At 39.1% G+C, this 23842-nt stretch overlaps 3 protein-coding genes across 6 annotated transcripts in view; 1 reads left to right on the top strand and 2 right to left on the bottom strand.

Annotated features, from left to right (window-relative positions):
* DSE (dermatan sulfate epimerase) overlaps window positions 1-23842 on the top strand; it is a 182992-nt gene that overhangs the window by 19106 nt on the left and 140044 nt on the right. The gene's annotated exons all lie outside the window — the stretch shown is intronic.
* TSPYL1 (TSPY like 1) lies at window positions 760-4067 on the bottom strand. Its single transcript, XM_031667732.1, has one exon. The coding sequence runs from the start codon at window positions 3959-3961 to the stop codon at window positions 2636-2638; it is 1326 nt and encodes a 441-aa protein (XP_031523592.1). The 5' UTR covers window positions 3962-4067; the 3' UTR covers window positions 760-2635.
* On the bottom strand, window positions 19317-20833 carry LOC101019608 (BCL2/adenovirus E1B 19 kDa protein-interacting protein 3-like). The gene has a single exon (XM_031667734.1). The coding sequence runs from the start codon at window positions 20690-20692 to the stop codon at window positions 20108-20110; it is 585 nt and encodes a 194-aa protein (XP_031523594.1). The 5' UTR covers window positions 20693-20833; the 3' UTR covers window positions 19317-20107.

The following is a 23842-nucleotide window of genomic DNA, read 5'->3' as shown; positions in this document are numbered from 1 at the left end:
AATATAATCTCTGTATTTTATTTTACTGTATCACTCTGTCGATTCTTTATCAGTCCTTCCCCAGTTCCCCAATGAAGGAAATGGACTTTATCTTCTTACTCTTTTTCTCTATTTGTGGAATTCACTGTAATGAATAATTATGTGTTATTTTCTGGAACAGAGGTCCCTGCAAAGTACACTAAGTGCATAAAGAAACATTTATCTCCTCTACAGGGAATATAAAGACTAAAAGGCAGAGGAATTACCAAGGGCAGGCCTTGAAGGATCTGATAGAAGAGAGTGGTGAGGAAGTCTGAAGGAAAAAAATGGAAGTTTTCACAGATGAGAAAGTGTGAAAATGAGGAATACATCACATATGATAGGTACTCCCTTCATACAAGTTAATAAAAAGAAGAGCCTGAATAACCTGAGAATATAATTTATGGAGATAGAAATGGAGGATTTGAGCAACTGAAGGGGAGGTGGTGCTGCATAAGCTATATGGAAAAAAGTGACTAAGTAAGCAGCTGCAACTGCTAACATTTTAAAGCAAACTACCTTGGAAGGTACCAAACGTACCATGCCCTGTTTTCTTCTCTTTGGGATAAGGTCTATTGCGTCCCTTTAAGGACTTTAATGATTCCATAATTTTTAATTAACATGAATTTAAGGACTTTAATGATTTTAATCCATTAAGGTCTTTAATGGATTATAGGACTTTAATGATTCCATACTTTTTAATTAACATGAACAATTTCATTCAAGCATAACATTTATGGGTAAGGTGAAAAATAAGAAATCTAGCAGAACAACATGCTTTTATTTTACCATCATGCATAAAAAGGAAGACAAATATGCCAATGGTACACTTCCAATTTGTCAGAGCAATTTCACAGTATTTAAGCAATTTAGGAAAAAAGACACATCACTTACTAAGTTGTTACCAGGGAAAATTATCATGTAAGACAATCAATTAAACCACACTTTTGTAGATTATTTTTCCATGAAGGCAATTTGACAAGCCTAACAAAGACCAAGTTGTTCAAACTATGTTTCTAGAAATATAGTTTAACAGAAACAAGAACAAGTTGAAAACTGTTATGAATATTCATATGTCTCTATATTGTACAGGAAAGTAAAGACTATTGTTCTTCCAAATGTTCCCAATTGAAATCAAAAGAATGTCTGCACAGCTCAATTTTCACAATAAGTTTAGAAACAGAAAAAAAATAAGATTTTACTAAATCCTAATGAAATAACAATCTTCCACATAAATCAGGTCACAAAACAAGCAAGCAAGCATTCAAACTTGCGTTGTGTTTCTTTAAAGAACCCTTGTCTAGGCAACATATTTAACACTTTAACCCCTTCAATTCTCCTTTAGCAATCCTGAAAAGAATTTCTCCATTCATCACCATTGAGGAGTAAGTACTCCTACCTCGAAGGCTCTTAACGTCAGCACAGTCTTCATTCTAGGCCCAATTTTTACCTGGCCCATGCCTCTAGCCTTTTGTTCAGTTTCCCCTGCTTAGGGCACCCATCACAATCTCTTTAGTTCCTCCACCCATTATAAACTAGATCTCACCTTTCATCCCATCTAGACGTGTCTCCCTTTAACTATTCTAGGAGCTGATAAAAGGGCTAGGAAGTAGGAAGTTGGGAAGAAAGAAAGGGGTAGGGGCATAAGAGCTTTAGCACTCTATTTTACAGGACAACTTGTTTGTCTCTGAAAATGACAGAACCAAAATGAAATTAAAAGCTTGCTTTTACAAATATTTCTGAGCTAATACTTAAGAGAGAGGAGTGGGAGGCTGAGGCGGGCAGATCACGAGGTCAGGGGTTCGAGACCAGCGTGGCCAGCATGGTGAAACCCCCATCTCTACTAAAAATACAAAAATTAGCCCAGCATGGCAGTGCGCACTCGTAGTCCCAGCTACTCGGGAGGCTGAGGCAGGAGACTCGCTTGAACCCGGGAAGTGGAGGTTGCAGTGCGCCGAGATCGCACCACTGTACTTCAACCTGGGAGAAAAAGAAAACCCCCAGAAAAAAAAAAAAAAAAAAAAAAAAAAAAAGGCAGAGGAAAAGAGGGAGAGAGGGACCTTGGCAGGGGCCAATGCAGGGCAGGTAGCAATAGAAAGTGACTAGAGGTGAAGGAAGAGCAATAAAGTAGCATAAATCACACAGAACAAGCGGCTCACTGCTTTTCTCCTGAGTTCATTAACGTCCAGTAACTGTCCACAGGGCATGTGCCCTTACTTCACGATGCAGAGCTGAGTAGGTGGAATAGGCTCCCAAAGGGAGAAATCCAGGTGATAGCAACCAGTTCAGAGGCCCTGGGAATAAACAGCGTCCAAGCAGTGCAGATAAAGGCAGTACAATCTACAGTATCATTTGCTTGGCTTACAAGTAGCGTGAAGGATGACCTCGTAGCATGTGATATTCCAGAACAGCATGAAGGTCATATGGAAGTGGAGACGCATACCCACCACCGTCTCAATCTTGAGGTTGAGAGAACTGAATATCCAAAGGAAAGAGGGTGCAGAAAAGTCAGCAAAAACAAAACACAGTAGAAGACATACCCATTGCTGATGCCCAAGCACAAGTCCAGCAGAAGGTGGTAGGAGACCTTGTGCAGGAGTATTCCCAAGGGCAAATGTTAACCAGACTGGAACCCAAAGGGCCTCGGGATCTCTACTGGCTCCCTTAGTGGGCGACGTCTGGCTCTACGGACTCCTTCACGCAACAGGTAGTATTGCAGTGGATTTGGCCACAGATCCTCTTTAATAATCTCAGCAATTTTGTCGGACTCTGGAAGGCTGTGGTCTGAAAACCAGGTGAAGAAGCTGCAGATGAGGTCTTGGTTTCTGCGAATGAAGGACTGGGGTTCATGCCCCCTGCGCCATATAATTGGAGTAGAAAGAGACACCACTCGGCCGGAGGATCTTACCTCATATTCCTTGACAATCAGCTTGTTTCTGAAGTAGGGGTTTCTTCTAAAGAAGAACTTGAACTTGCAGCCGGTTCTAGGGTGTCTGAGTTCCTTCACCTCTAAATTGGTTATGTACCTTAACATCTCTGCATCTTGGCCCCTAATCATGGCGGACAACTGGGGATGGTTTCGAAAAGCCGTCATCCAGAAGCCCGGGATATTCTGAATGATGTAGTTCCTCCGCTCCAGGTAGTGTCGACGCATCCGCCCAAACTTGTGCTCCAGCTGTTGGAAGGCCCTGTCGGCCTGAGCATTCACAGTGTCCAGTTCCAGCTGGATGGCCTCCAGAGGGTCCATGCGGAGAGCCTCATGCAGAGGCCAGGGCCCTTCCTCCTCCCTCGCCTCCTCCTCCACTCTATCTTCCTCCGCCACCTCTATTTCTTCACCTTCCGGCAGCTGCTCCTCTACCTCCATCTGCTCCTCCACTACCTCCTTCTCCGCCAGGCCTTCCTTCACCACCACCTCAGCGCTCTCCCCCTCAGCCACGGCTGCTGAGACAGTGGCGCACTTTCCTGTCTTCACCTCCTCGGTGTCGTTCTCGGCCCCCGCCCCCGCCGGCAGCTCAGACGCGGATCTCTCGGCGCCACAGATTTCTAGGGCCTTCTCTCCACCCTGAACGCCCTTTTTCAAGCTGCGGTCCACTGCCACCACCACCACAGAAGCGGCTGCCAGGCCCTCAGCGGGAGGCTGGCCCTCTTCCTGCCCGGCTTTGATCGCCACATGACCACGACCCCCAATAACTCGGATCTGGGGAGTACTGCCACGGCCCGCGGGATCCTGAGGTACGCCCCCCTCCTCTGAAGGCTGTGGAGGCGGGAGCGCGATGGTCTCCGAGCCTCCCTCACCCGGCTCCGCCATCACCTGTGTCGCCTCGCTTTGGTCGCGGAGCTTCAGGCACTGGTGTGCGTCCGGGTCGCTCGGGACGTGGTCAGAAATAATGATGCTGTGGGTTTGGAGGGGAGGGGTCCTCTCGACCCCATCCACGCCGCTCATGTTGGTAACAGTCGGACCAACCGCAGGTGAACGCCCGTTTTCCTCAGAGAAGCCGAGCTCGGAGCTAACCGCCGCTCGCACCGCCCACCCGCCAGTCTCACTAACATCTCCGCGGCGGTGTCGTCAGGGATGCAGATCTCACGGTATCGCGAGAACTTGCTGAGCCCGGGATTGGTTCCGCCGCTCCCTGCCAGCCAACCGGATTCTCTGGGCTTTACTTCTGTGAATTTACCCATAGCAACAGTAATTTTAACTACGTAAATAAATGTAGATTGTGCTGAGTCTGAAAGCACTGACGACCCACCTTGAGATGCATCTGGAGACTGTTCCCAGCATGTAGGAGCGGTTGTAAAATCACAGCCGTAACAGTGCCTGCTCTCCAGTGTCTGAAAACAAATGTTTTCTGGTCTTCACTTTTTTGAGGCTTTAATCTTAAAAAAAGCTACTACGTAAAAAAAGCTACTCAGCTTCCTTACCACTAAAGCGATGCTTATTATTCATTGCTAATTTTTTATGTATGATCTGCATCAAATAAGAGTTTGTGCTGCATAATATCTGTAGGAATTAAGCCAGGATCAGTTTGCTAAATGTTGTTTCATGCCTCCTCACTGCAAAAAGAGGAAATAATAACTATTTCCAGCCCCATGAACTTAATTTGTTATCATATTTAGTTATGTAAGATAGGAATGTTTGGCTCTAATGAAGCATTTGTCTTTAGCAATCAGCTAAGAGTTCATTAGAGGGGAATGTTAATGTCTCTGGTTGAAGTGTTCCAGTTTTTTGACTTGTGAGTTAAACTGGTGCTATCTTAGAGAGTTACAAGGCCTCAGAGAAATATCAGTAGGGGGAGCAACATACCACCATTTTGTGAGGAAAGGCTAGTTAAAATGGACAACAAAGATGGCCTTGAAGTAGAAAACAAACTTGCAAAGGGCAACATGCAGCTGGTTGACTCAAGGCGTAAAAGAGGCAAACCTTATTTTCTACTTAATTTGCTTCGTGTGGTAGTAAGCTGATGGCCCTCAGAGATGTACCAGTCTTAGTTATGTGGCTAAAGGGACTTTGCAGATATGATTAAGTTAAAGGTTTGGAGATGAGAAGATGATTCTGGATTATACAGATGGGCCCTATGAAATTACATTTCTTATAAGAAGGAGGCAGGAGGGTCAGAGAAGATGAGAGGACGAAAGCACAGAGAGAGGGAAAGAATGGTGGAGAATAGGAGGGGGAGGGAGGAAAGGGAAATCGCTATGTTGCAGGCTTTGAAGATGGAGGAAGGAGCCAGGATCGTAGGAATAAAGGCAGCCTCTAGAAGCTTGAAAGGTAAGGAAATAGATTCTATCCTAGAGCCTCCAAAGGAATGCCAACACCTTGAGGTTATTACCTCTAACCTCCAGCACTATAAGATAATAAATTTGTGTATTTTAAGCTATTAAATTTGTGATAATTTGTTACAGAAGCAATATTAAATGAATACACTTTGGATTAAGGTTTGGTTGCATCTATGGGTGCCTCAAATTGTTTCTAATTTGCCCCTTCTACCTTGCTCATTGCTTCCCATGAGTTTCTGCCCAACAGCTGTGATGTATTACAGCTTGAATCTGTCTTTCAATATCAAGACCAGATATACACCTAGGCAATACACAGAGACAAAATTAAAGCCTAAACATACCACAAATGATATCTGAGGAGACCGTAAACTGCAAGAGGACAAGATCATGGTTTTGTTTCCCTCTGTTTATCGAGTGCCTAGCACACTACCTTGCACAGTATCTCATAGATTATTAAAATGTTAAATGAAGGAGCAAATGAGCAGAAAACAGTTTCTCTTGCTTACAACTTGCTGCTTGCAGAAGACAAGTAAGGGGCATATGGGTTGTCACCTGCTCTCCTTCCTATCTGCCACTGGCAAAACAGAGAGCTGCTCTACTGTATATAGTAATAGATTCTTACTCAGGAGAATAAATTTCTATATATGCTTCAAAGGCTCTAAAAGGATAGGAAAAACACAGAGAAAACAATTTTATTTTACAAATAATTTAAGTTTCTGTGGTCACACTGTGTGACAAACAAACTCTGAAAAGACCAGTATATTTAGGTGAGTTTACATATCAAAACCTCGGACTACCAATACTGTATTTCCAATTCTTCTCTCCTTTCTGGAAAAGTCAAGGTAATCATTTCAGGCCTTACTTCTTTTCTGTCGAAAGAAATATAGAGTGCTTTCTTCTCTACAAGTGATGGAGCCTGCTATACATGGCTGGAATTACTTTTGGTATAAATAAAAAGCAATAATGGAACTTTTCACAAAGCCTGTTTCTAATTGCCGTGAAATCATCTTCTATATTGAACTGGTATAATTTCATTCGGCCTAAAGTGGAAACTTTTATTATTCCAATAAGCCTTCTAGTTTTTTAAGCAGAAAAGAGTGTCAGGCTTGGACCAATCCTAGAATGTAGATGACTTTGTCAAAGAAGCCGTTATATAATTAGTGTAATTAACACTCTTATCAGTGATGCTAGGAAAACTCTAATTAGGATCATGTAAGTATAATCAGGACTCTGCTGAATGTAATTTCCCCCAAATAGCATTGAGACTCTTTAAAGGAACTCTTCCTTCTCTTCTTGTCAGAACATTTGTAAAGCTGTGATAAGGAATATTTGAATATACAGAGAATGTGAGATAAAATTAGAAGTACTATATCTCATGTTCTCTATATACTAGAAGAAAACCACATTAGAGAAGTGATTATGATTAAAACTATTCCTTGTAGGTAATGGAAAGCTCAGGTTACGATTGCTTTTGGACAAGTGCTCAGGAGAAGGGTCAGTAAAGGGCAACGATTTTAGAGGGAAAAGCAAATATGCATACTTTATGTCCTATTTTTTTTAAAGAAAGAATCTTTGCTTAGAAGGAGGAACTCTCTAGGAATGTCAACATGCATCAAGGCTCACGTGCTCAGGGAGTTATTCTGCCATACAGGCAAAGCTGTGGTTGCTATTCAACACAGAATATTGTACTTATTATAGTAGGACTATTACTTGTGGATTTTTTGTTTACCTTTTTGTATCTAAAAGGCTTAAAAAGGGTATCTGTTTCTTTTACATGACACAGGTTATCCTGCTATCTGAGAATTCTCTTTCTAGGTAGATATTACACATTCTCTAAGGCTTACCAAAAACCTGTCTTACTTTAGAATGTACTAGGCATTTTACGTGCATTAAATTGTCAAATTTCATAAAAGAGGAAACAGTAACACTGAGAGGCTAACTAACAAGTCATACATACAGTAACTGGTAAATTCTCCCTTCTCCTGGGTGCCTCTTTCCTAAGTACCCTATGGCTGCTTAATCTTCCTCACCTGAATTCCTGCAACTCTTTTATGAGCTGCACATGCAATTTAGCACTTAATTATGCTTTTCCTCTTAGTGACTAGTTGATTCACATGTGTCAGTCTCATCATCCCAGCATTCCAGCATCATCTCATGGGATGAGAGCACAGTTGCAGCTTCTTTTGCCTTTACTCATCATAGCATGGGGCTCAGATTTGGGTAAATTCTTTTTTTTTTTTTTTTTTGAGATGGAGTCTCGCTCTGTCGCCCAGGCTGGAGTGCAGTGGCGTGATCTTGCCTCACTGCAACCTCCACCTCCCAGTTTCAAGCAATGCTCCTGCCTCAGCTTCCCATGTAGCTGGCACTACAGACGCTGGCCACCACGCATGGCTAATTTTTGTATTTTTAGTAGAGACGGGGTTTCACCATGTTGGTCAGGCTGGTCTCGAATTTCTGACCTCAGGTGATCCGCCTGCCTCAGCCTCCCAAAGTGCTGGGATTACAGGCATGAGCCACCGCGCCCGGATAGATTTAGATTCTTAACAATATTTGTTGATTTGAATAAAATAAACTTTAAATTATCTTACAAAAACTAACAGTGTATCTGTACCAGCATTATATTTTATTTGCAGAGGAAATATATTTTGACTATGCTTCATATATCACCTTTTTGCACTTTGAAATATAGGATAAATTGGCCCATGACACAGCATTTCTGTGGCAATTGACAAAAAAACTTCACACCCCCAAAGATAGTTGAATCTTTTCTAATACGGTTCTATGGGAAAACATCTGCAAAAAGCCCTGAGGTTTTTCTCCATAATATCAAGGAATCATAGATTCTTTGGGAATGATTTCTTGGGTAGCAAGGAGTTTAGCAGAAGTTCAGACATTTTTGTTTTGCAGAAAGGTAGGTTTTACCATTATAATTAATGATAGCTTTCACTTATTTACGCTCCTGATGTACCAGCCACTTTTATAAACAACATCCAGTATGTCACATCTTTTAGTTGTCATAAGAACACCATGAGGTAATGCATTTATGACCTTCATTTTACTCAATAGGAAACCGAGGCAAAGAGAGACTGTCACTTGGCCAAAATGATACAGAAAGTAATAGATCCATGATTCGAACCCAGAAAGTTTGTCTCAAAAGCCTGTACTCTCTGAATAAGCGTGAACTCACTTTTTAAAAAATTATTATTATACTTTAAGTTCTAGGGTACATGTGCTCAATGTGCAGGTTTGTTACATATGTATACATGTGTCATGTTGGTGTGCTGCACCTGTTAACTCGTTTACTTGTCATTTACATTAAGTGTGTCTCCTAATTCTATCCCTACCCCTCCCTCCGACCCCACCACAGGCCCTGGTGTGTGATGTTGCCCGTCCTGTGTCCAAGTGTTCTTATTGTTCAATTCCCACCTATGAGTGAGAATATGCGGCGTTTGGTTTTCTGTCCTTGTGATAGTTTGCTGAGAATGATGGTTTCCAGCTTCATCCATGTCCCTACAAAGGACATGAACTCATCCTTCTTTATGACTGCATAGTATTCCATGATGTATAAGTGCCACATTTTCTTAATCCAGTCTATCATTGATGGACATTTGGATTGGTTCCAAGTCTTTGCTATTGTGAATAGTGCTGCAATAAACACACGTGTGCATGTGTCTTTATAGCAACATGATTTATAATCCTTTGGGTATATACCCAGTAATGGGATGTCTGGGTCAAATGGTCCTTCTAGCTCTAGATCCTTGAGGAATCGCCACACTGTCTTCCACAATAGGTGAACTTGTTTACAGTCCCACCAACAGCGTAAAAGTGTTTCTATTTCTCCACATCCTCTCCAGCACCTGTTGTTTCCTGACTTTTTAATGATCGCCATTCTAACTGGTGTGAGATGGTATCTCATTGTGGTTTTGATTAGCATTTATCTGATGGCCAGTGATGATGAGCATTTTCTCATGTGTCTGTTGGCTGCATAAATGTCTTCTTTTGAGAAGTGTCTGTTCATATCCCTCACCCACTTTTTGATGGGGTTGTTTGATTTTTTCTTGTAAATTTGTTTAAGTTCTTTGTAGATTCTGAATATTAGCCCATTGTCAGATGGGTAGATTGTAAAAATTTTCTCCCATTCCATAGGTTGCCTGTTCACTCTGATGGTGGTTTATTTTGCTGTGCAGAAGCTCTTTAGTTTAATTAGATCCCATTTGTCAATTTTGGCTTTTGTGGCCATTGCTTTTGGTGTTTTAGTCATGAAGTCTTTGCCCATGCCTATGTCCTGAATGGTACTGCCTAGGTTTTCTTCTAGGGTTTTTATAGTTTTAGGTCTAACATTTAAGTCTTTAATCCATCTTGAATTAATTTTTGTATAAGTTGTAAGGAAGGGATCTAGTTTCAGCTTTCTACATATGGCTAGCCAGTTTTCCCAGCACCATTTATTAAATAGGGTATCCTTTCCCCATTTCTTGTTTTTGTCACGTTTGTCAAAGATCAGATGGTTGAAGATGATTGGTATTATTTCTGAGGGCCCTGTTCTGTTCCATTGGTGTATATCTCTGTTTTGGTACCAGTACCATGCTGTTTTGGTTACTGTACCCTTGTAGTATAGTTTGAAGTCAGGTAGCGTGATGCCTGGAGCTTTGTTCTTTTGGCTTAGGATTGCCTTGGCAATGCGGGCTCTTTTTTGGTTCCATATGAACTTTAGAGTAGTTTTTTCCAATTCTGTGAAGAAAGTCATTGGTACCTTGATGGGGATGGCATTGAATCTATAAATTACCTTGGGCAGTATGGCCATTTTCACAATATTGATTCTTCCTATCCATGAGCATGGAATGTTCTTCCATTTGTTTGTGTCCTCTTTTATTTCGTTGAGCAGTGGTTTGGAGTTCTCCTTGAAGAGGTCCTTCACATCCTTTGTAAGTTGGATTCCTAGGTATTTTATTCTCTTTGAAGCAATTGTGAATGGGAGGTGAACTCACTTTCTTAAAATGAGTAACGATCCTTGATGTTACATTGATACACAATTTTCTTCTCTCTTCCCTCTTTCCCCTATCCACAAGCATATTAATATAATATTTGTAAGGAAAGTACCCAATATTTTCTTTATTTTCAGAGGAGAGGCAGTTATTGATGATCCCCAAATTCAGTATTTTCTTAACTCTATCACACTGAATGCCATCTTTTTGTAACAGATATCTTCTAAAAGAGTCTTTACTTTCCTGAAATGAAATTTATAGATAATATAACCCACCTACACATGTAAATAGAAAAACATCAATATAATGACATCATAAAAGAGAAATAAAAGCAATTTATAATAGTGCCTATTTTGATATGTAAGGACATTAACATTGCCTACACTGTAAGAAATAGCAAAGTCATTAGAAAGTTATACTCATTGATATAATCACCATGGATGGAGTATGGGTATGTTCTACTTGTGATTCAAATACCTTGGTGATGAGGTTTTCTGAAATGGTGACCCAATCTCTGTTAAGTTCTGTAAAAGAAAAGGGAAAAGCTCCCCTTGGTACATGTTAATGTATTTCTTCCATTATAGGAAATACATTTCACATTTCTTAAATCAGGATGTGTCTTACAAGCACAGTCAGCCATGTGTCAGTCATTACATCATTGCCATCATCACTGCCTGAGCATGTGTGAACCCAGTTATTGTTACCAATTTCATTTCTGGACAAACTAAAGACCATCTGAAGAAAGAATATGTGCTGTTTGTTGTCTTAAAACTTTCCATTAATCTCCTTGGAAGACTCAAAAGAGTATCCACATCAAAACTTACGTAATTTGTGGCTTGAATGAAAACTCTTCTAGACAGAAGAGTTGAGCACTGTTTTAGGAAATATTGCATCATTAAAACACTTGATAGCAGAGAGGATAGTATTGTTTGGAAAAAAATATGGAATTTGACAACTCTGAGCCAAACTTTCAGTAAATTTTCTGAATATGAAGAAGTTTTAAGAATACCTTAACAGTTTATTTTGCTTTTCTCTTTCCTTCCATATATTTCCAAGTATGATATTTTATTTCTAACTAAGCCTATAAGAGTTCTTTTTAAAAACATAAAATAATTATGTATAAGAATGCATCATGTCACAGTTTAATTGGCAGTGTTTTTCTCCTTGTCTTCCTTTCTTGGTGATACTTAAATAATACTATGTTTCACAATTGATGTCTCAAATTAGATGAAATACCATAATTTCCTTCCTGGAAAGCTTATTGCACATTAAATCAGTGTAAACATATTTAGTGGTTATATGTAAAATGATGTTAAATTCCAGGCTCAGATAAATATAAATAGGTTTTCCCTCTGGGAAGGAGGACATTTTTTGTTGAGGGAGACTTCCCTTGGATAGTATGATATCTAGCATCCATGACCCCACCTAATAAAAGTAGAAACTCTCATTTTTTGTGATTACTAAAATTCGCATCTACAAACTTCCAAGAGATCCTTAAGGATGGTACCGCTCCTGCTGAGGTTGTCACTTTTAAATACATGCTAGGCATGTCATTCCTATTGATGCTCACTAGAGGGAGCAACTGGTCTTTAAGAAAGTGATGTATCTAGCCTGTGATGGAAGAACTATGGAATGATCTTTCACTATAAATTAAATACTTTTTTATTTAAATTGAATCACAAACTTTTATTCCCACTCAGTTGTAATTGTTACAATGTATTTTTCTCAGACAGGTTTAGGTTTTTTATGATGGCTCCAATACTCAAATTGTGTTTACGTATCTCATAGGAGCCTGCCTACAAGGTCGCTACCCAGTCATGAATCTGATTTCAAGTTCCAGCTCTCCTACTCACTAGCTGTTTGACTGGAGCTAGTCACTTCATCTTTCTGAGCCACAATTTCCTCATAGGTAAAAATGGAGATTATAATACATACTTCACAAGCCTATTATGACAATGAAATAAGATGTGTATAAAGTGTTTAGTACTATTAGCTTTCAGTGAACAGAAGATGGTAGTATTATTTATATTATGCTAAAACTTAGGCATATTAAAGTTAGACTATTGTGCAAGGTATAATCTGGCACTAAATTTTCAATTTCCTGTACACAGCTAACTATGTAGAATTTCAGAGAAGAATATAATCCCTGTGGATTAGAGTGGTCAGTGGTAGAAATGAGCCTTGACTTATATACTGCTATGGGTGAGCATTGAATAGCTTGAGAAAGAAGTGGGGTGTGAGGACATAGTAACCACATTTGTCCACTGCTCCAGCTATTTCAACATGCATTCAAGACCTGTACTGTCCAATACTATAGCCACTAGCCATATATGTCTATTTTGATTTAAATTAATTAAAATTAAGTAAAGTAAAAAATTCAGTTCTGTCCAATACTGTAGCCACTAGCCATATATGTCTATTTTAATTAAAATTAAGTAAAGTAAAAAATTCAGTTCTGTCCAATACTATAGCCACTAGCCATATATGTCTATTTTGATTTAAATTAATTAAAATTAAGTAAACGTAAAAAATTCAGTTTATCAGTCACACTAATTACATTTCAAGTACTTATTAGCAGCGTCTGGCTAGTGGCTGCTATACTGGATCTCATGCAACATTTCATCATGGCAAAAAGTTTGTTGGACAACATTATTCTAGACATAAAGTATCTTCAAGTGGTGGAAAAAGGTGTAGTTGCTGGAACTAAAATGCCATACCACAGAGGTAGCAGGCACACACTTTATAAGAGTCTGAAGGGAAAAAAATGCCTTTTGAAATTCATGCTAGCAGCATTTTTTGAGCAAAAATTTTGTGTGTTTATAATTGGGAGTAAATAAGTAGAAGTACTTATCCACTAGCTCACATAACATAAAAAGGCTAATCCAAATATTATGTTCCTTCACTATAAAACTTACATATTTAAAATAAGTTACAAAAGCATCTGAGAGAGAGAGGAATGAAGCTAAATGGGTCAAATTCAGGAAGTGTTAGTTGAAAATATGTGTAATTAAATTAGTTATGTAAATAGTCAATAAAATGTGTGCTTGGTGGGACAAATCCCTACTGTATTTTTAGCAAGGTAAAATGGCAAGGTATAATAATTTAAAAGAAAATTTTAAAATAATGTACATGAAACAATGAAAATGCTTGCATAGATTTTCAAAAGTCACTATGAATCATAGTGATTTGTTTGTTACTATACCAAAAATTGACAGTCAGGCCATTTAATAAACATGACTGTTATATGTAAAAGCATCTCAGTATCCTAAGATTAAGCAATTTCATACAAAGGAAATATTTCTGTGTATTTTTTAGGTAGTATGATATTTAGATCTGCAGCTAAAACTCTTTAAACATTTTGTTAGTTGCCATTCATTTAAAACTCCAGAGCTCATGTATCATCTTACAAAAATACTAGAAATTTCTTTTTTAAATGGAAATATAGTCCTAGGGTCAAAGAACCTTTTCAGAACAACTAGACCTTCATGATAAAAAATAAAAATTAAAAAATAAAGAAAACCAGGTCTCTTGTTTTAAAACAAAATTTCATCAAGGTCGTTTACTACTTTCCACATACAAATTAATTCAATATGAAAAGTTCATATTACGGTATCCAACTTAATACTTTGGTTGTCATAACACATCATCCGTTAGGTGAGAACTCTGCCTTGTGAATTCTTTGGCTCTAAGACTATATCATAACTTCACTTGGTTTGTAAGCAAGCCATTCTATGCACATCTGTTTTAAAAATGTGAAAGGCTGATTTGAAAAATACCGTCATTCATTCATCATCATAAATAGAAATACTTATATTTATTGAGTATTTACTATGTAAGAGATACTGTGTTAAATGCTTTTCATATATTAATTGCCTCACCCCTCCATGACATAGGTAGTATTCACCCCATTGTGAAGATTAAGAAATCCCAGAGATATCAGGTGACTTGCCTAAAGTTACATGACTAAGAAGTAATGGAGTAGGGATATAAACACAGTTTATTGGCTTCAAAGCTCTTTCTACTATACCATGTTGCTTTTCTGATTTCTTGAAATCTTTGGCAGTAACCAGGAAACTCAAAGGTTACTGCCACCTATTTTCTAATAACTTCATTTTCTTGGATCTGTATCATTAGTGCCTAGCACCTGGAAGATTCTTAGGCAGTATTGGCTGCATTGATTGAATGATTCCACACAGATGGCTAGCTTAAACAGCCATGGAAACTTTAATTATAATGTGTTAATCTAAATAGGACATATGGTTTTTAGGAGATAAGTGCCCTCAGGGGAGGCATTTACTAAATATGGGGCAGATTTAAAAAATAATATATCCTGCTACTGCTGATATTTCTAAATTAACAGTATTTCTAGATTCTTATACTTGGGGTTCAGAGATTTCACTTGCTGATTAATTCAAGGATATAAGAGCTCTAGCAAATAAATATTTTATTAATTTGTACTGTTCTACACTCAGGAGCAATTATTGAAAATTAAGGTTTGTTATCGGGAAATACATGAAGTCCTATTTGGAAATAATTCCTTAAAACTCATCCTGAGAAGACACAGTCTGTGTCCTTCCCACTTAGTATATCATCTACCCATTTGTGGTCTCTCATAATTGGAAATATTTCCCTAATTCCAAAAGCAGAAAGGAATCCTCTTAACTGCTAACTTCTCTCCCAAAGGGAGAAACTTTTTCCAGCCAACCTCAGTGAAATCGTTGATTGAATGCTGATCCTAGAACTTCATTATGAATGCAAAAAAGTAAACAAAGCAACCATTCTAAGTTTGCTCAGTTTTCTAGCCACCACTGTGCTCTGCAGCATCATCTGTAGCACAGAAGATTGGAGACATAGACCTGAGACCAGACCACTTCATCTGTTCTTTCCAAACTCTCTAAATTCAAAACATTTGTTGGTGTTTATTATATGCAGGACACAAGAGTTGTGTGATGACATACAAAAATCTGAAAGACGTGGACTTTGTTCATTGGGTACCACAGTGTTGTGGAGAAGATAGACACAGAAACAAATAATACCAGATGAAACCATTATAATACCAGATGATACCAATAATCATAATACTAGGAGAGTGTTGTCCCAGCAAGAGAGATGTGGACAAAGGGCTTTGGCTGCACAGAATAGGAAATTTGTATTCCTATAATTGGTAAGAGAGCTGGGTAAGAATTCAGAGGTGATAATTTTGAGATGAGTCCTAATAAGAAAAATTGTAATAAGAGAGAGTGGGTGAAAATTCCAGGTTGACTAAAATACCCTGAACAAAGACTCAAATACAAGTGGAAGTCCAGCCAGCATAGGGAAATGGCTGAAAGACAGGGAGATTAGTTGAAGGTAATGGTTAGGTAAAATGGAATCTGATAGTTCAAGGCTTTTTATTATACATTATTATATGTTTATGATATATTAAATATAATTATATATATAAATATTTGTTAATCCTATGGGTATTAGAGGATAATGGAGGCTTTTAAACAGGGGATTGGCATGGACTGTGTCAGAAAATATTAATTGCAGCCGGGCGCGGTGGCTCAAGCCTGTAATCCCAGCACTTTGGGAGGCCGAGGCGGGCGGATCACGAGGTCAGGAGATCGAGACCATCCTGGCTAACATGGTGAAACCCCGTCTCTACTAAAAATACAAAAAACTAGCCGGGCGTGGTGGCGGGCGCCTGTAGTCCCAGCTACTCGGAGGCTGAGGCAGGAGAATGGCCTGAACCTGGGAGGCGGAGCTTGCAGTGAGCCGAGATCGCGCCACTGCACTCCAGCCTGGGTGACACAGCGCGAGACTCCGTCTCAAAAAAAAAAAAAAAAAAAAAAAAAAAAAAAAAAGAAAATATTAATTGCCATATGGAAAATGATATGAAGGTTATATGATTAAAGGCTGGGATATCAGTTGTGAAGTATTATAAAAATGCAGGCAAGGGTAGATGAGGATATCTTTAGGAATGTGGTAAGTAACAACAGAATTTTTCAGATAAATTGTAGAACCAATTGAAAAACTAGATATGAAAGTAGGCAAGAAGTTAAGGAAGACTGATTTGTTCAGTTTGGGTGACAAGGATGGGTGGAAATGTGATTGAGTTATGGGATACAGGAAGAAGATTGGGTTATAGTGAGAGGGGAGAGATCAACAGTTCAGCTACAGACAAGGAGAGTTTCATGTGACTCTAGGGAGATGGTGGGTATTTGTAGATCAGATAGATTTGGGTATTTGTAGAGCAGGAGAAGAGTGGGGTTTACAGTTAGACTTGGAAATCTTTAGTGTTTAGATGGTAGTTGACATCATCAGAATGGACGAGAACACCAGGAAGACATGCAGAGGAAGAAGAAAGGAAGGCCAAAAGTAGAGTTCTGAGGAACACTGACATGAAAGAAACAGGTGAGGTGGCACAAGTAGAGGAAACTGAGAAATAGCCATTAGAGGTAGAGAAAGAACCAGAAGAATGTTGTTTCAGTAAGCAAGGGAAGAATGGACTTCAGGAAGCTAAGGTTCAAGAGAAGCAGTCAAATTGAGTGAGTTGAAGACTGGGAAGAAAAGTTTCTGAATTGGGCAGCAGCTATACAGCATGGATGTCTTTAGTGAGAGCAATTTCAGAAGAGTAGCAAGACAGAAAAACTGCAGAGTTGAAAAATGATTGATAAATGAATATATAGATAGTGTGTGAGGCCAGTTCTTTTGGAAAGACCAGGTGACAAGTTCAGGGAGACGCAGGGTTGAGGGAAGAATGTTTGTAGGGAGCAGCGTTGTTGAGAGCAGAGTAAGGATCCAGTTATTATACTGGGAGTGTTGAGGAAGCAAACAAAAAAAATAATAAGAAGAAGAAAACAAACGAAATGTCAGTAAGTAGAAGAAAGGTGGGATAAATTATGGCATGTTTATACAACTGAATATTACATAACCTTTAAAAGGAATACATTGGATGCAAAGTAGTGACCTGGAAAAGCATCCATGTCAATTAGAAAGATGTAAAAGAACATTGCAGACCAATAAGTATATGCTGATTATATTTTAATAAATATTAACTGACACCCATGTAGCTATATAAATGCAGGAAATGTTAAGAAAGGATGTATACCCAGTTGCCAACAGTGGTGATCTCCAAGGGGATGAGGATGGGAAGGGGACTTTACCTTATTGCTTCTTACAATTTTAAAGAGAGGTGGTGACATCAGGAATGACTTTTACACTTTGGATTTAAAATATTTTTCAGGTAAACATTAAAGAAAAACCTCTCGTACAACGATGAGATAATTTAACTTTATATAATTAACTACAGATTTCAAAGAAGAAATAACATAAATGAAAACATTTGCTTTAATAACTTTCTGGGCTTGTATTTAAAGGCTGAAGCAAAAACATTTGCTCAGATGTGATATTGAGTTCAAGGTGAATTAAAGGTTTTCCTTTTGTTATTTTCTTTTTTTATTTTTATTTTATTTATTTATTTATTTATTTATTTATTTATTTATTTTTGAGACGGAATCTCGCTCTGTCATCAGGCTGGAGTGCAGTGGTATGATCTCAGCTCACTACAACCTCTGCCTCCTGGGTTCAAGCTATTCTTCTGCCTCAAACTCTGGAGTAATTGGGACTACAGGCGTGCACCACTACGCCCAGCTAATTTTTGTACTTTTGGTAGAGACAGGGTTTCACCATGAAGGTTTGTTTTTCTTAATTCTGGAAGATGAGTGTTTGTTTGAAGAGTGATTTAAAATAGCTCAAATTCAGTAAAAAACTTAATTTACTGGGTTGTACCTCCTTATTATGAAGTATTGGTTGCTTTTTAAATGAACTAGAGGCCAGGCATGGTAGCTCACATCTATAATCTCAACACTTTCGGATACCAAGGCAACAGGATTGCTTGAGCTCAGGCGTTCAAGACCAGCCTAGGAAACATAGTAAGACTTTGACTGTACTAACAATAAAAAAATTAGTTAGTCATGATGGTGTCTGGAGGCTGAGCTGGGAGGATCACCTGAGCCAGGGAGATGAAGGCTGCAGTTAGCTATGATCATGCCACTGCACTCCAGCCTGGGTAACAGAATGAGACCTTGCCTCAAAAAGAAATAAAAAGAGCTAGAAGTGACCTTGGTGATCTATCTGGTAATATTTCTTTTGTCTAAAGTATGTTTTTAAAATATATATACTAGTTAGTAACTAACTAATAGTTAATAAATGGCTATTTTTAGAAAAATTTATTATTTTATTGTCTATTTTTGAGACAGGGTCTCACTCTATAACCCAGGCATACAGTGGCATAATCACAGTTCACTGCAGCCTCGATCTCCTGGGCCCAAGCAATCCTCCCACCTCAGCTTCCCAAGTAGCTAGGACTACCCGCATGTGCCACCATGCCAGTTAATTTCTTAATTTTTTGTAGAGATGAGGTCTTGTTATGCTGCCCAGGCTGGTCTTGAACTCCTGGGCTCAAGGGATCCTTTTGGCTCAGCCTCCCAAAGTGTTGGGATTACAGGAGTGAACCACTGTGCCTGGCCAAAAATGATTTGATATGGAACACTTAGAAGCAGGGTGCTGGAATTAGCAAAAAACAGTTTTCAAGTTAAAAGTAGTTTAGTAATTAGAATTGTATTGACAGTAACAAGTTAATTGATAGTAAGTAAGTTAAATAATCTGTAAATCTGCAGATGCAGAACCCTTGGATATGAAGGGTGGACTGTTGGGTTGAACAAGACATGCTAAATCTCTGCCTATTAGGAGTTTATATTTTGATGTGGGGAGAAAGATAATAAATATGAAAACATGTAAAAAAATAATTCAAAGGACCCAAGAAATGCTCTAAAGAAAGTAATTTAAAAGATTTCTTAGATTGAATTCTGAGGTCAAGGCAGTTTAACAGAAGGGTCAGGGAAGATAGGAAAGCCATAAACAGGGTTCTTAAAGCTTGTGGGCACAAGAACGCTTGGAATGAAGGGTAGATAGGGGAGGTATTTGTTTTTTTTTGTTTGTTTGTTTGTTTTTTGTTTTTTTTTTTTGTTTTTTTGGCAAAGATTTATTTATTTTTTCCCCATTTCCAGTCTTTTAAAGTAGACACAGATTTGCTTAGAATAAAGCTGATTTTAAAAGCACACACAAGTTGGGCACAAAGGAGAGGATTAAATTCACCAATGCAGAGTGATAAAGAGGAAAAGACACTGAGCAGGTGCCTTCAGCAGAAAACTGATCATCCAAGGTGATTACCTAATGATCGGAGACTTAATTCCTTATACTGCAAAAGCAAGAAGAGTTTAGTGTATGAACGGTACAGCTGAGTTTGTAGCTCTCTCTTGGTTTCTGTTGATTACGAACAATTAGCATAGTTATGTATAATCTTTAGTAGACAACCTGCATCCATTTAAATTAAATAATACTTTCTACAATAGTAAGGCCACAATATTTATTTTGGACAAACCCCTTAAAGTGGCGATTTTATTATCAATGTTATTCATTCTTTTGAAATATAAAGTACTTCAACTGAATTAAGGTTGCAGATAATTTTTAAAATACAACATACATCATGAATAGGATATTAAAATTATATTCAGGTATTTATATCTAATATCCAAATTCACTACCAAATTTTTACAATAGATATTAATCAGTCTGACATGCTTACTAATTGACCTCATAGGTATAATTATAAATCAACATGATTTTAGTGTCTGTTGTTTTGTTTTACTAAATTAGGAACGCAGCATTTACAGAACAAATAAACACAAGTGACGCGGCCACCCCAGGATCTAACAGCTCTTCAGTGAGCTGCATTGCAAGCTCAGAAGTAATCCCACTAATGAACCAAGTCAGACTCCAGTTCTTCATCAAAAGGTGCTGGTGGAGGTTGTCAGACGCCTTCCAATATAGATCCCCAATCCGATGGCCAGCAAATGAGAGAGCAGCAGAGACGGAAGGAAAACTTTCAGAAACTCCGCAGAGAATATGCCCCCTTTCTTCATGACGCTCGTGTTCCTCATGCTGAGGGTGGCCGTGCGCTTCGGGTGTTTAAAGAGGAACTCCTTGGGGGGAATATTTTCCGGCCGACTTGACCAATCCCATATCCAGTCTGAGTTTTTCTTCAAGATGCTTTCAACTTCTTTCCTTCTCTCAATATCATCTTCCTCAGACTGTGAGCTGTTTTTATCTCCAATGCTATGGGTATCTGGTTCAGAGGCTCTGTTAGTATCTTGTGGTGTCTGTGAGCGAGGTGGGCTGTCACAGTGAGAACTCTTGGAGCTACTCCGTCCAGACTCATGCTGTGCGTCCAGCAGTATTTTTTCCATGTCACCATTATAAATAGAAACCGAGGCTGGAACGCTGCTGCCGTTCCCATTATTGCTGAAGTGCAATTCCACCCAGGAGCCCTGCAGGCTCTCCTCCTGCATCCCGGGCGCTCCGTTCTGCCACATGGTGCCGGAGGGCGACTGCGGCGATGGGAGTCCGCACCGGGCTGCGGGCTGCGGACTGCGCTTCAGCTGCGGGCGCTGGGAAAGCGGAGGCAGGAGCGCCGCGGCCCAGCTGCGCTCCTGGACTGAGCCCAGCCCCGCCGCCCCGGGGAGGTATTTGTAAAGGGAAGTGAGACGATGTCAGGAAAGTCCTGCAAGTGGGTACCTGAATCGTGGCATTACCAGTGGTTTAGCATATGAGAACCTCAGCCCAGAGTTTCACCATCTAGTCTCTAGTCCCATCCAGAAGCCAGAAAGAACATAAGGAAAAAGAGGAGATATGAATAACAAGTCTTCCCACCAATCTCCTCCCACCCCATCTGTATTACCAATTACCAGTGGAAAGCAAAATGATATATGCAGAACACACCATCTCAAAGCCCTAAAGGTGGTTAAATGAGCAGACCGCTCACAACTCCTTACTGAGCACTTCCTATAGTAAGTATGATAAGTGATGAGGATTTAAGGGTAAAAGACACTGTTCATGCCCTTGAGAGGCTGCTCACAGTGGGGTGGAGGGTGATGTGGAAATAAATCATACTGCAGTGTGAAAACAGGAATATTAGGTATATTCTACCAAGTACAAGCTGAACGCAGAAAAAAAGACCTACTGATTGCTGTGGCAGTTGGAGGAGCTTCCTAGAAGGAGAACGTACACTTGAACTGGGACTTGAAGGCAGAAGAAAGGTGGGAGCAGAGAGGATGGGAGGAGATAGGTTCAGGGAACAGCCTAGGCAAAGGTATGGAAGGGTGTGGGGAGAGAAGGGGAGAGTGGATGAGGAAAGAAGGCTTGAATGTGGCTTGGCTTATATTTGAAGGACTTTCAGACTCACTGTGGAGTATTATGTTCTGCTGTGATCATCCTACTAAACCCTGACTACATCTATTGATTTTTTTTCCTATTTAAAATTTCCTATTTAAAATATTTTCTCCCAAACATTTTTTAATTTCAAGGTCTTTATGTAAGATGAGATGTGATCCAACAACTACACTAGCCCACATGTGCAATGACAAGGCAGAAACCACAATACAGAAAATAAAATAAAACAGCCTTAATTTAAATATTTAAAGTGGAGCTGTCTAGATTTTCAGAAAGCAATAATTTATCTCCTGGAAATTGACTGATACATTTTTTGACACTGTTAGTTTCAGTTATTTTTCAAGGCATCACTAAACCCTCGAAGAGAACAGTCTTAATTTATAGTTTGAGTAGGTTTATTTAAGGGGAAAAAGAAAATTGCAAGATGTCGTTTTTACTTCCATTCCAAAAATAGGTATAACATTATCATAGACACTTCTATGAAAGTAGAACTTCATTAATTGAGACTCCACTGAGAAAATTTTTCCATAATCTCATTAGTTTTGCCTTTGCTTAGCAAACCATCATTTTATGGTTATCATAAACCAATAATAAACTAGGTATATTGTAATTATATTTACAGTATGAAAGACAGCACTTTTCATTCAACCTCATCAATCTTGGAAACCTATTTTTTCATTAAATCAATATTTCTGAAATACCTAAAATGTGTTTGGCATTCTACATACTGGGGATATATGGTTGTCCCTTGGTATCCAGGGAGATTGGTTCCAGTACCCCTTCAGATACCAAAATCCATGCATGCTGAAGTCCTTGATAGAAAATGATGTAGTATTTGTGTATAACATACACACATCCTCCCCTATACTTCAAATCATCTCTACATTATTCATCATATCTAATACAATGTAAATGCTATATAAACAATGTTATACTGTATTCTTTTTTAATTTGTATTATTTTTTACTGTTACATATTTTCTTGAAATATTTTCAATTCATGGTTGGTTAAATCTGCAGATGCAGAACCCTTGGATATGAAGGGTGGACTGTTGGGTTGAACAAGACATGCTAAATCTCTGCCTATTAGGAGTTTATATTTTGATGTGGGGAGAAAGATAATAAATATGAAAACATGTAAAAAAATAATTCAAAGGACCCAAGAAATGCTCTAAAGAAAGTAATTTAAAAGTGTGACTGGGGTAAGGTAGTGGGAGAGGCTTTTGTGTGAAGGTGATATTTAAGTTAGACCTAAGTGGTGAGAAGGTGTCAGATGTAAAGATCCACTAAGAACTGCATTATAAACAGAATGAACAAAGGAGCAAAGACCCTGAGACAGGTTTAGTTAACAAAAAAGAAGAGTAGTGTGGCTAAGTAGTGAACATCCTTATTTTGGAAATGAGGTCAGAAAGATGAAGGTGGTCAGATCATGTGAGGCTTTAAAGGCTATAAGGAAGCTGGATTTTATTCTAGTTACAATGAGAATCTGTTTGGATTTTTGGAAGGGTGAGGGTAGGGTGAGTTTTTGGTAGGGCGAGAATCTGAATTTTTGGTAGGGTGGATTCGACGTAATTGAATTCATGCTTTGGAAAAATCATTTGCGTTGTTTTGTGGGGATTAGGTAGGGAGGAAGAGTTGAGGCAGGAAAACTGCTGAAGTAGTTGCTGCAGTGGTCCAGGAAAAGTGGCTTGAACTAGGGTTGTAGCTGTAGACACTATGAGAAGTGGTAAGATTCAGAATATGATTTGGATAGGCAAAGTATAGCAGAGCTGTTGGTGCTCTGTCCATATCCCTTTGCATGCACTGTTTCAATGTGTGCGGAAGGCTTCCCACTGCCAGGCCAGAATGCTAGGGAATTGATACCCTAGGAGCTGTCCTTAGCCAAAGTCAACTCTAGGAGCCATCCTTAGCCAAAGTCAGATGGGAGTTGGAGAAGGAACATTCCAGCTTCCTCTCCTCTTGGGGAGAGAACAACTCCAATACATGTTCTACACCATCTCTCAAAGGTCCCAGCTGGCCCCTGTCAGTAACCTGCTCATCCTCACACTTTGTACTTGGTTCCCTTCCTTCCTTTCTCCTTTCCCTACCTCCACATGAGTGCCTCCCAGGATCACCTCCTAAAGAAGCAACTTACACTCCAATTCCTGACCCAACATCAGCTTCTAGGGAAATGCAATCTGAAACACTAATTTTAGTGAATTCTAAGTAATTAATTAGCAGGGGCTATAATAAGGACCTATAATAGGTAACAGTTTGGGATTATTTGATTTGTTAGACATACTACAAGAAGACAAA

The sequence above is a fragment of the Papio anubis genome, chromosome 6 (assembly GCF_008728515.1).
Source record: "Papio anubis isolate 15944 chromosome 6, Panubis1.0, whole genome shotgun sequence".
Classification (NCBI taxonomy): Eukaryota; Metazoa; Chordata; class Mammalia; order Primates; family Cercopithecidae; genus Papio; species Papio anubis.
The sequence above is the reverse complement of the archived record's forward strand: the minus strand, read 5'-3'. Positions and strand labels throughout refer to the sequence as shown.

Bases quoted from the DNA above. Each gene is read 5' to 3' on its own strand.
- TSPYL1 (XM_031667732.1), bottom strand. From the start codon at position 3,961: ATGAGCGGCGTGGATGGGGTCGAGAGGACCCCTCCCCTCCAAACCCAC.
- LOC101019608 (XM_031667734.1), bottom strand. From the start codon at position 20,692: ATGTGGCAGAACGGAGCGCCCGGGATGCAGGAGGAGAGCCTGCAGGGC.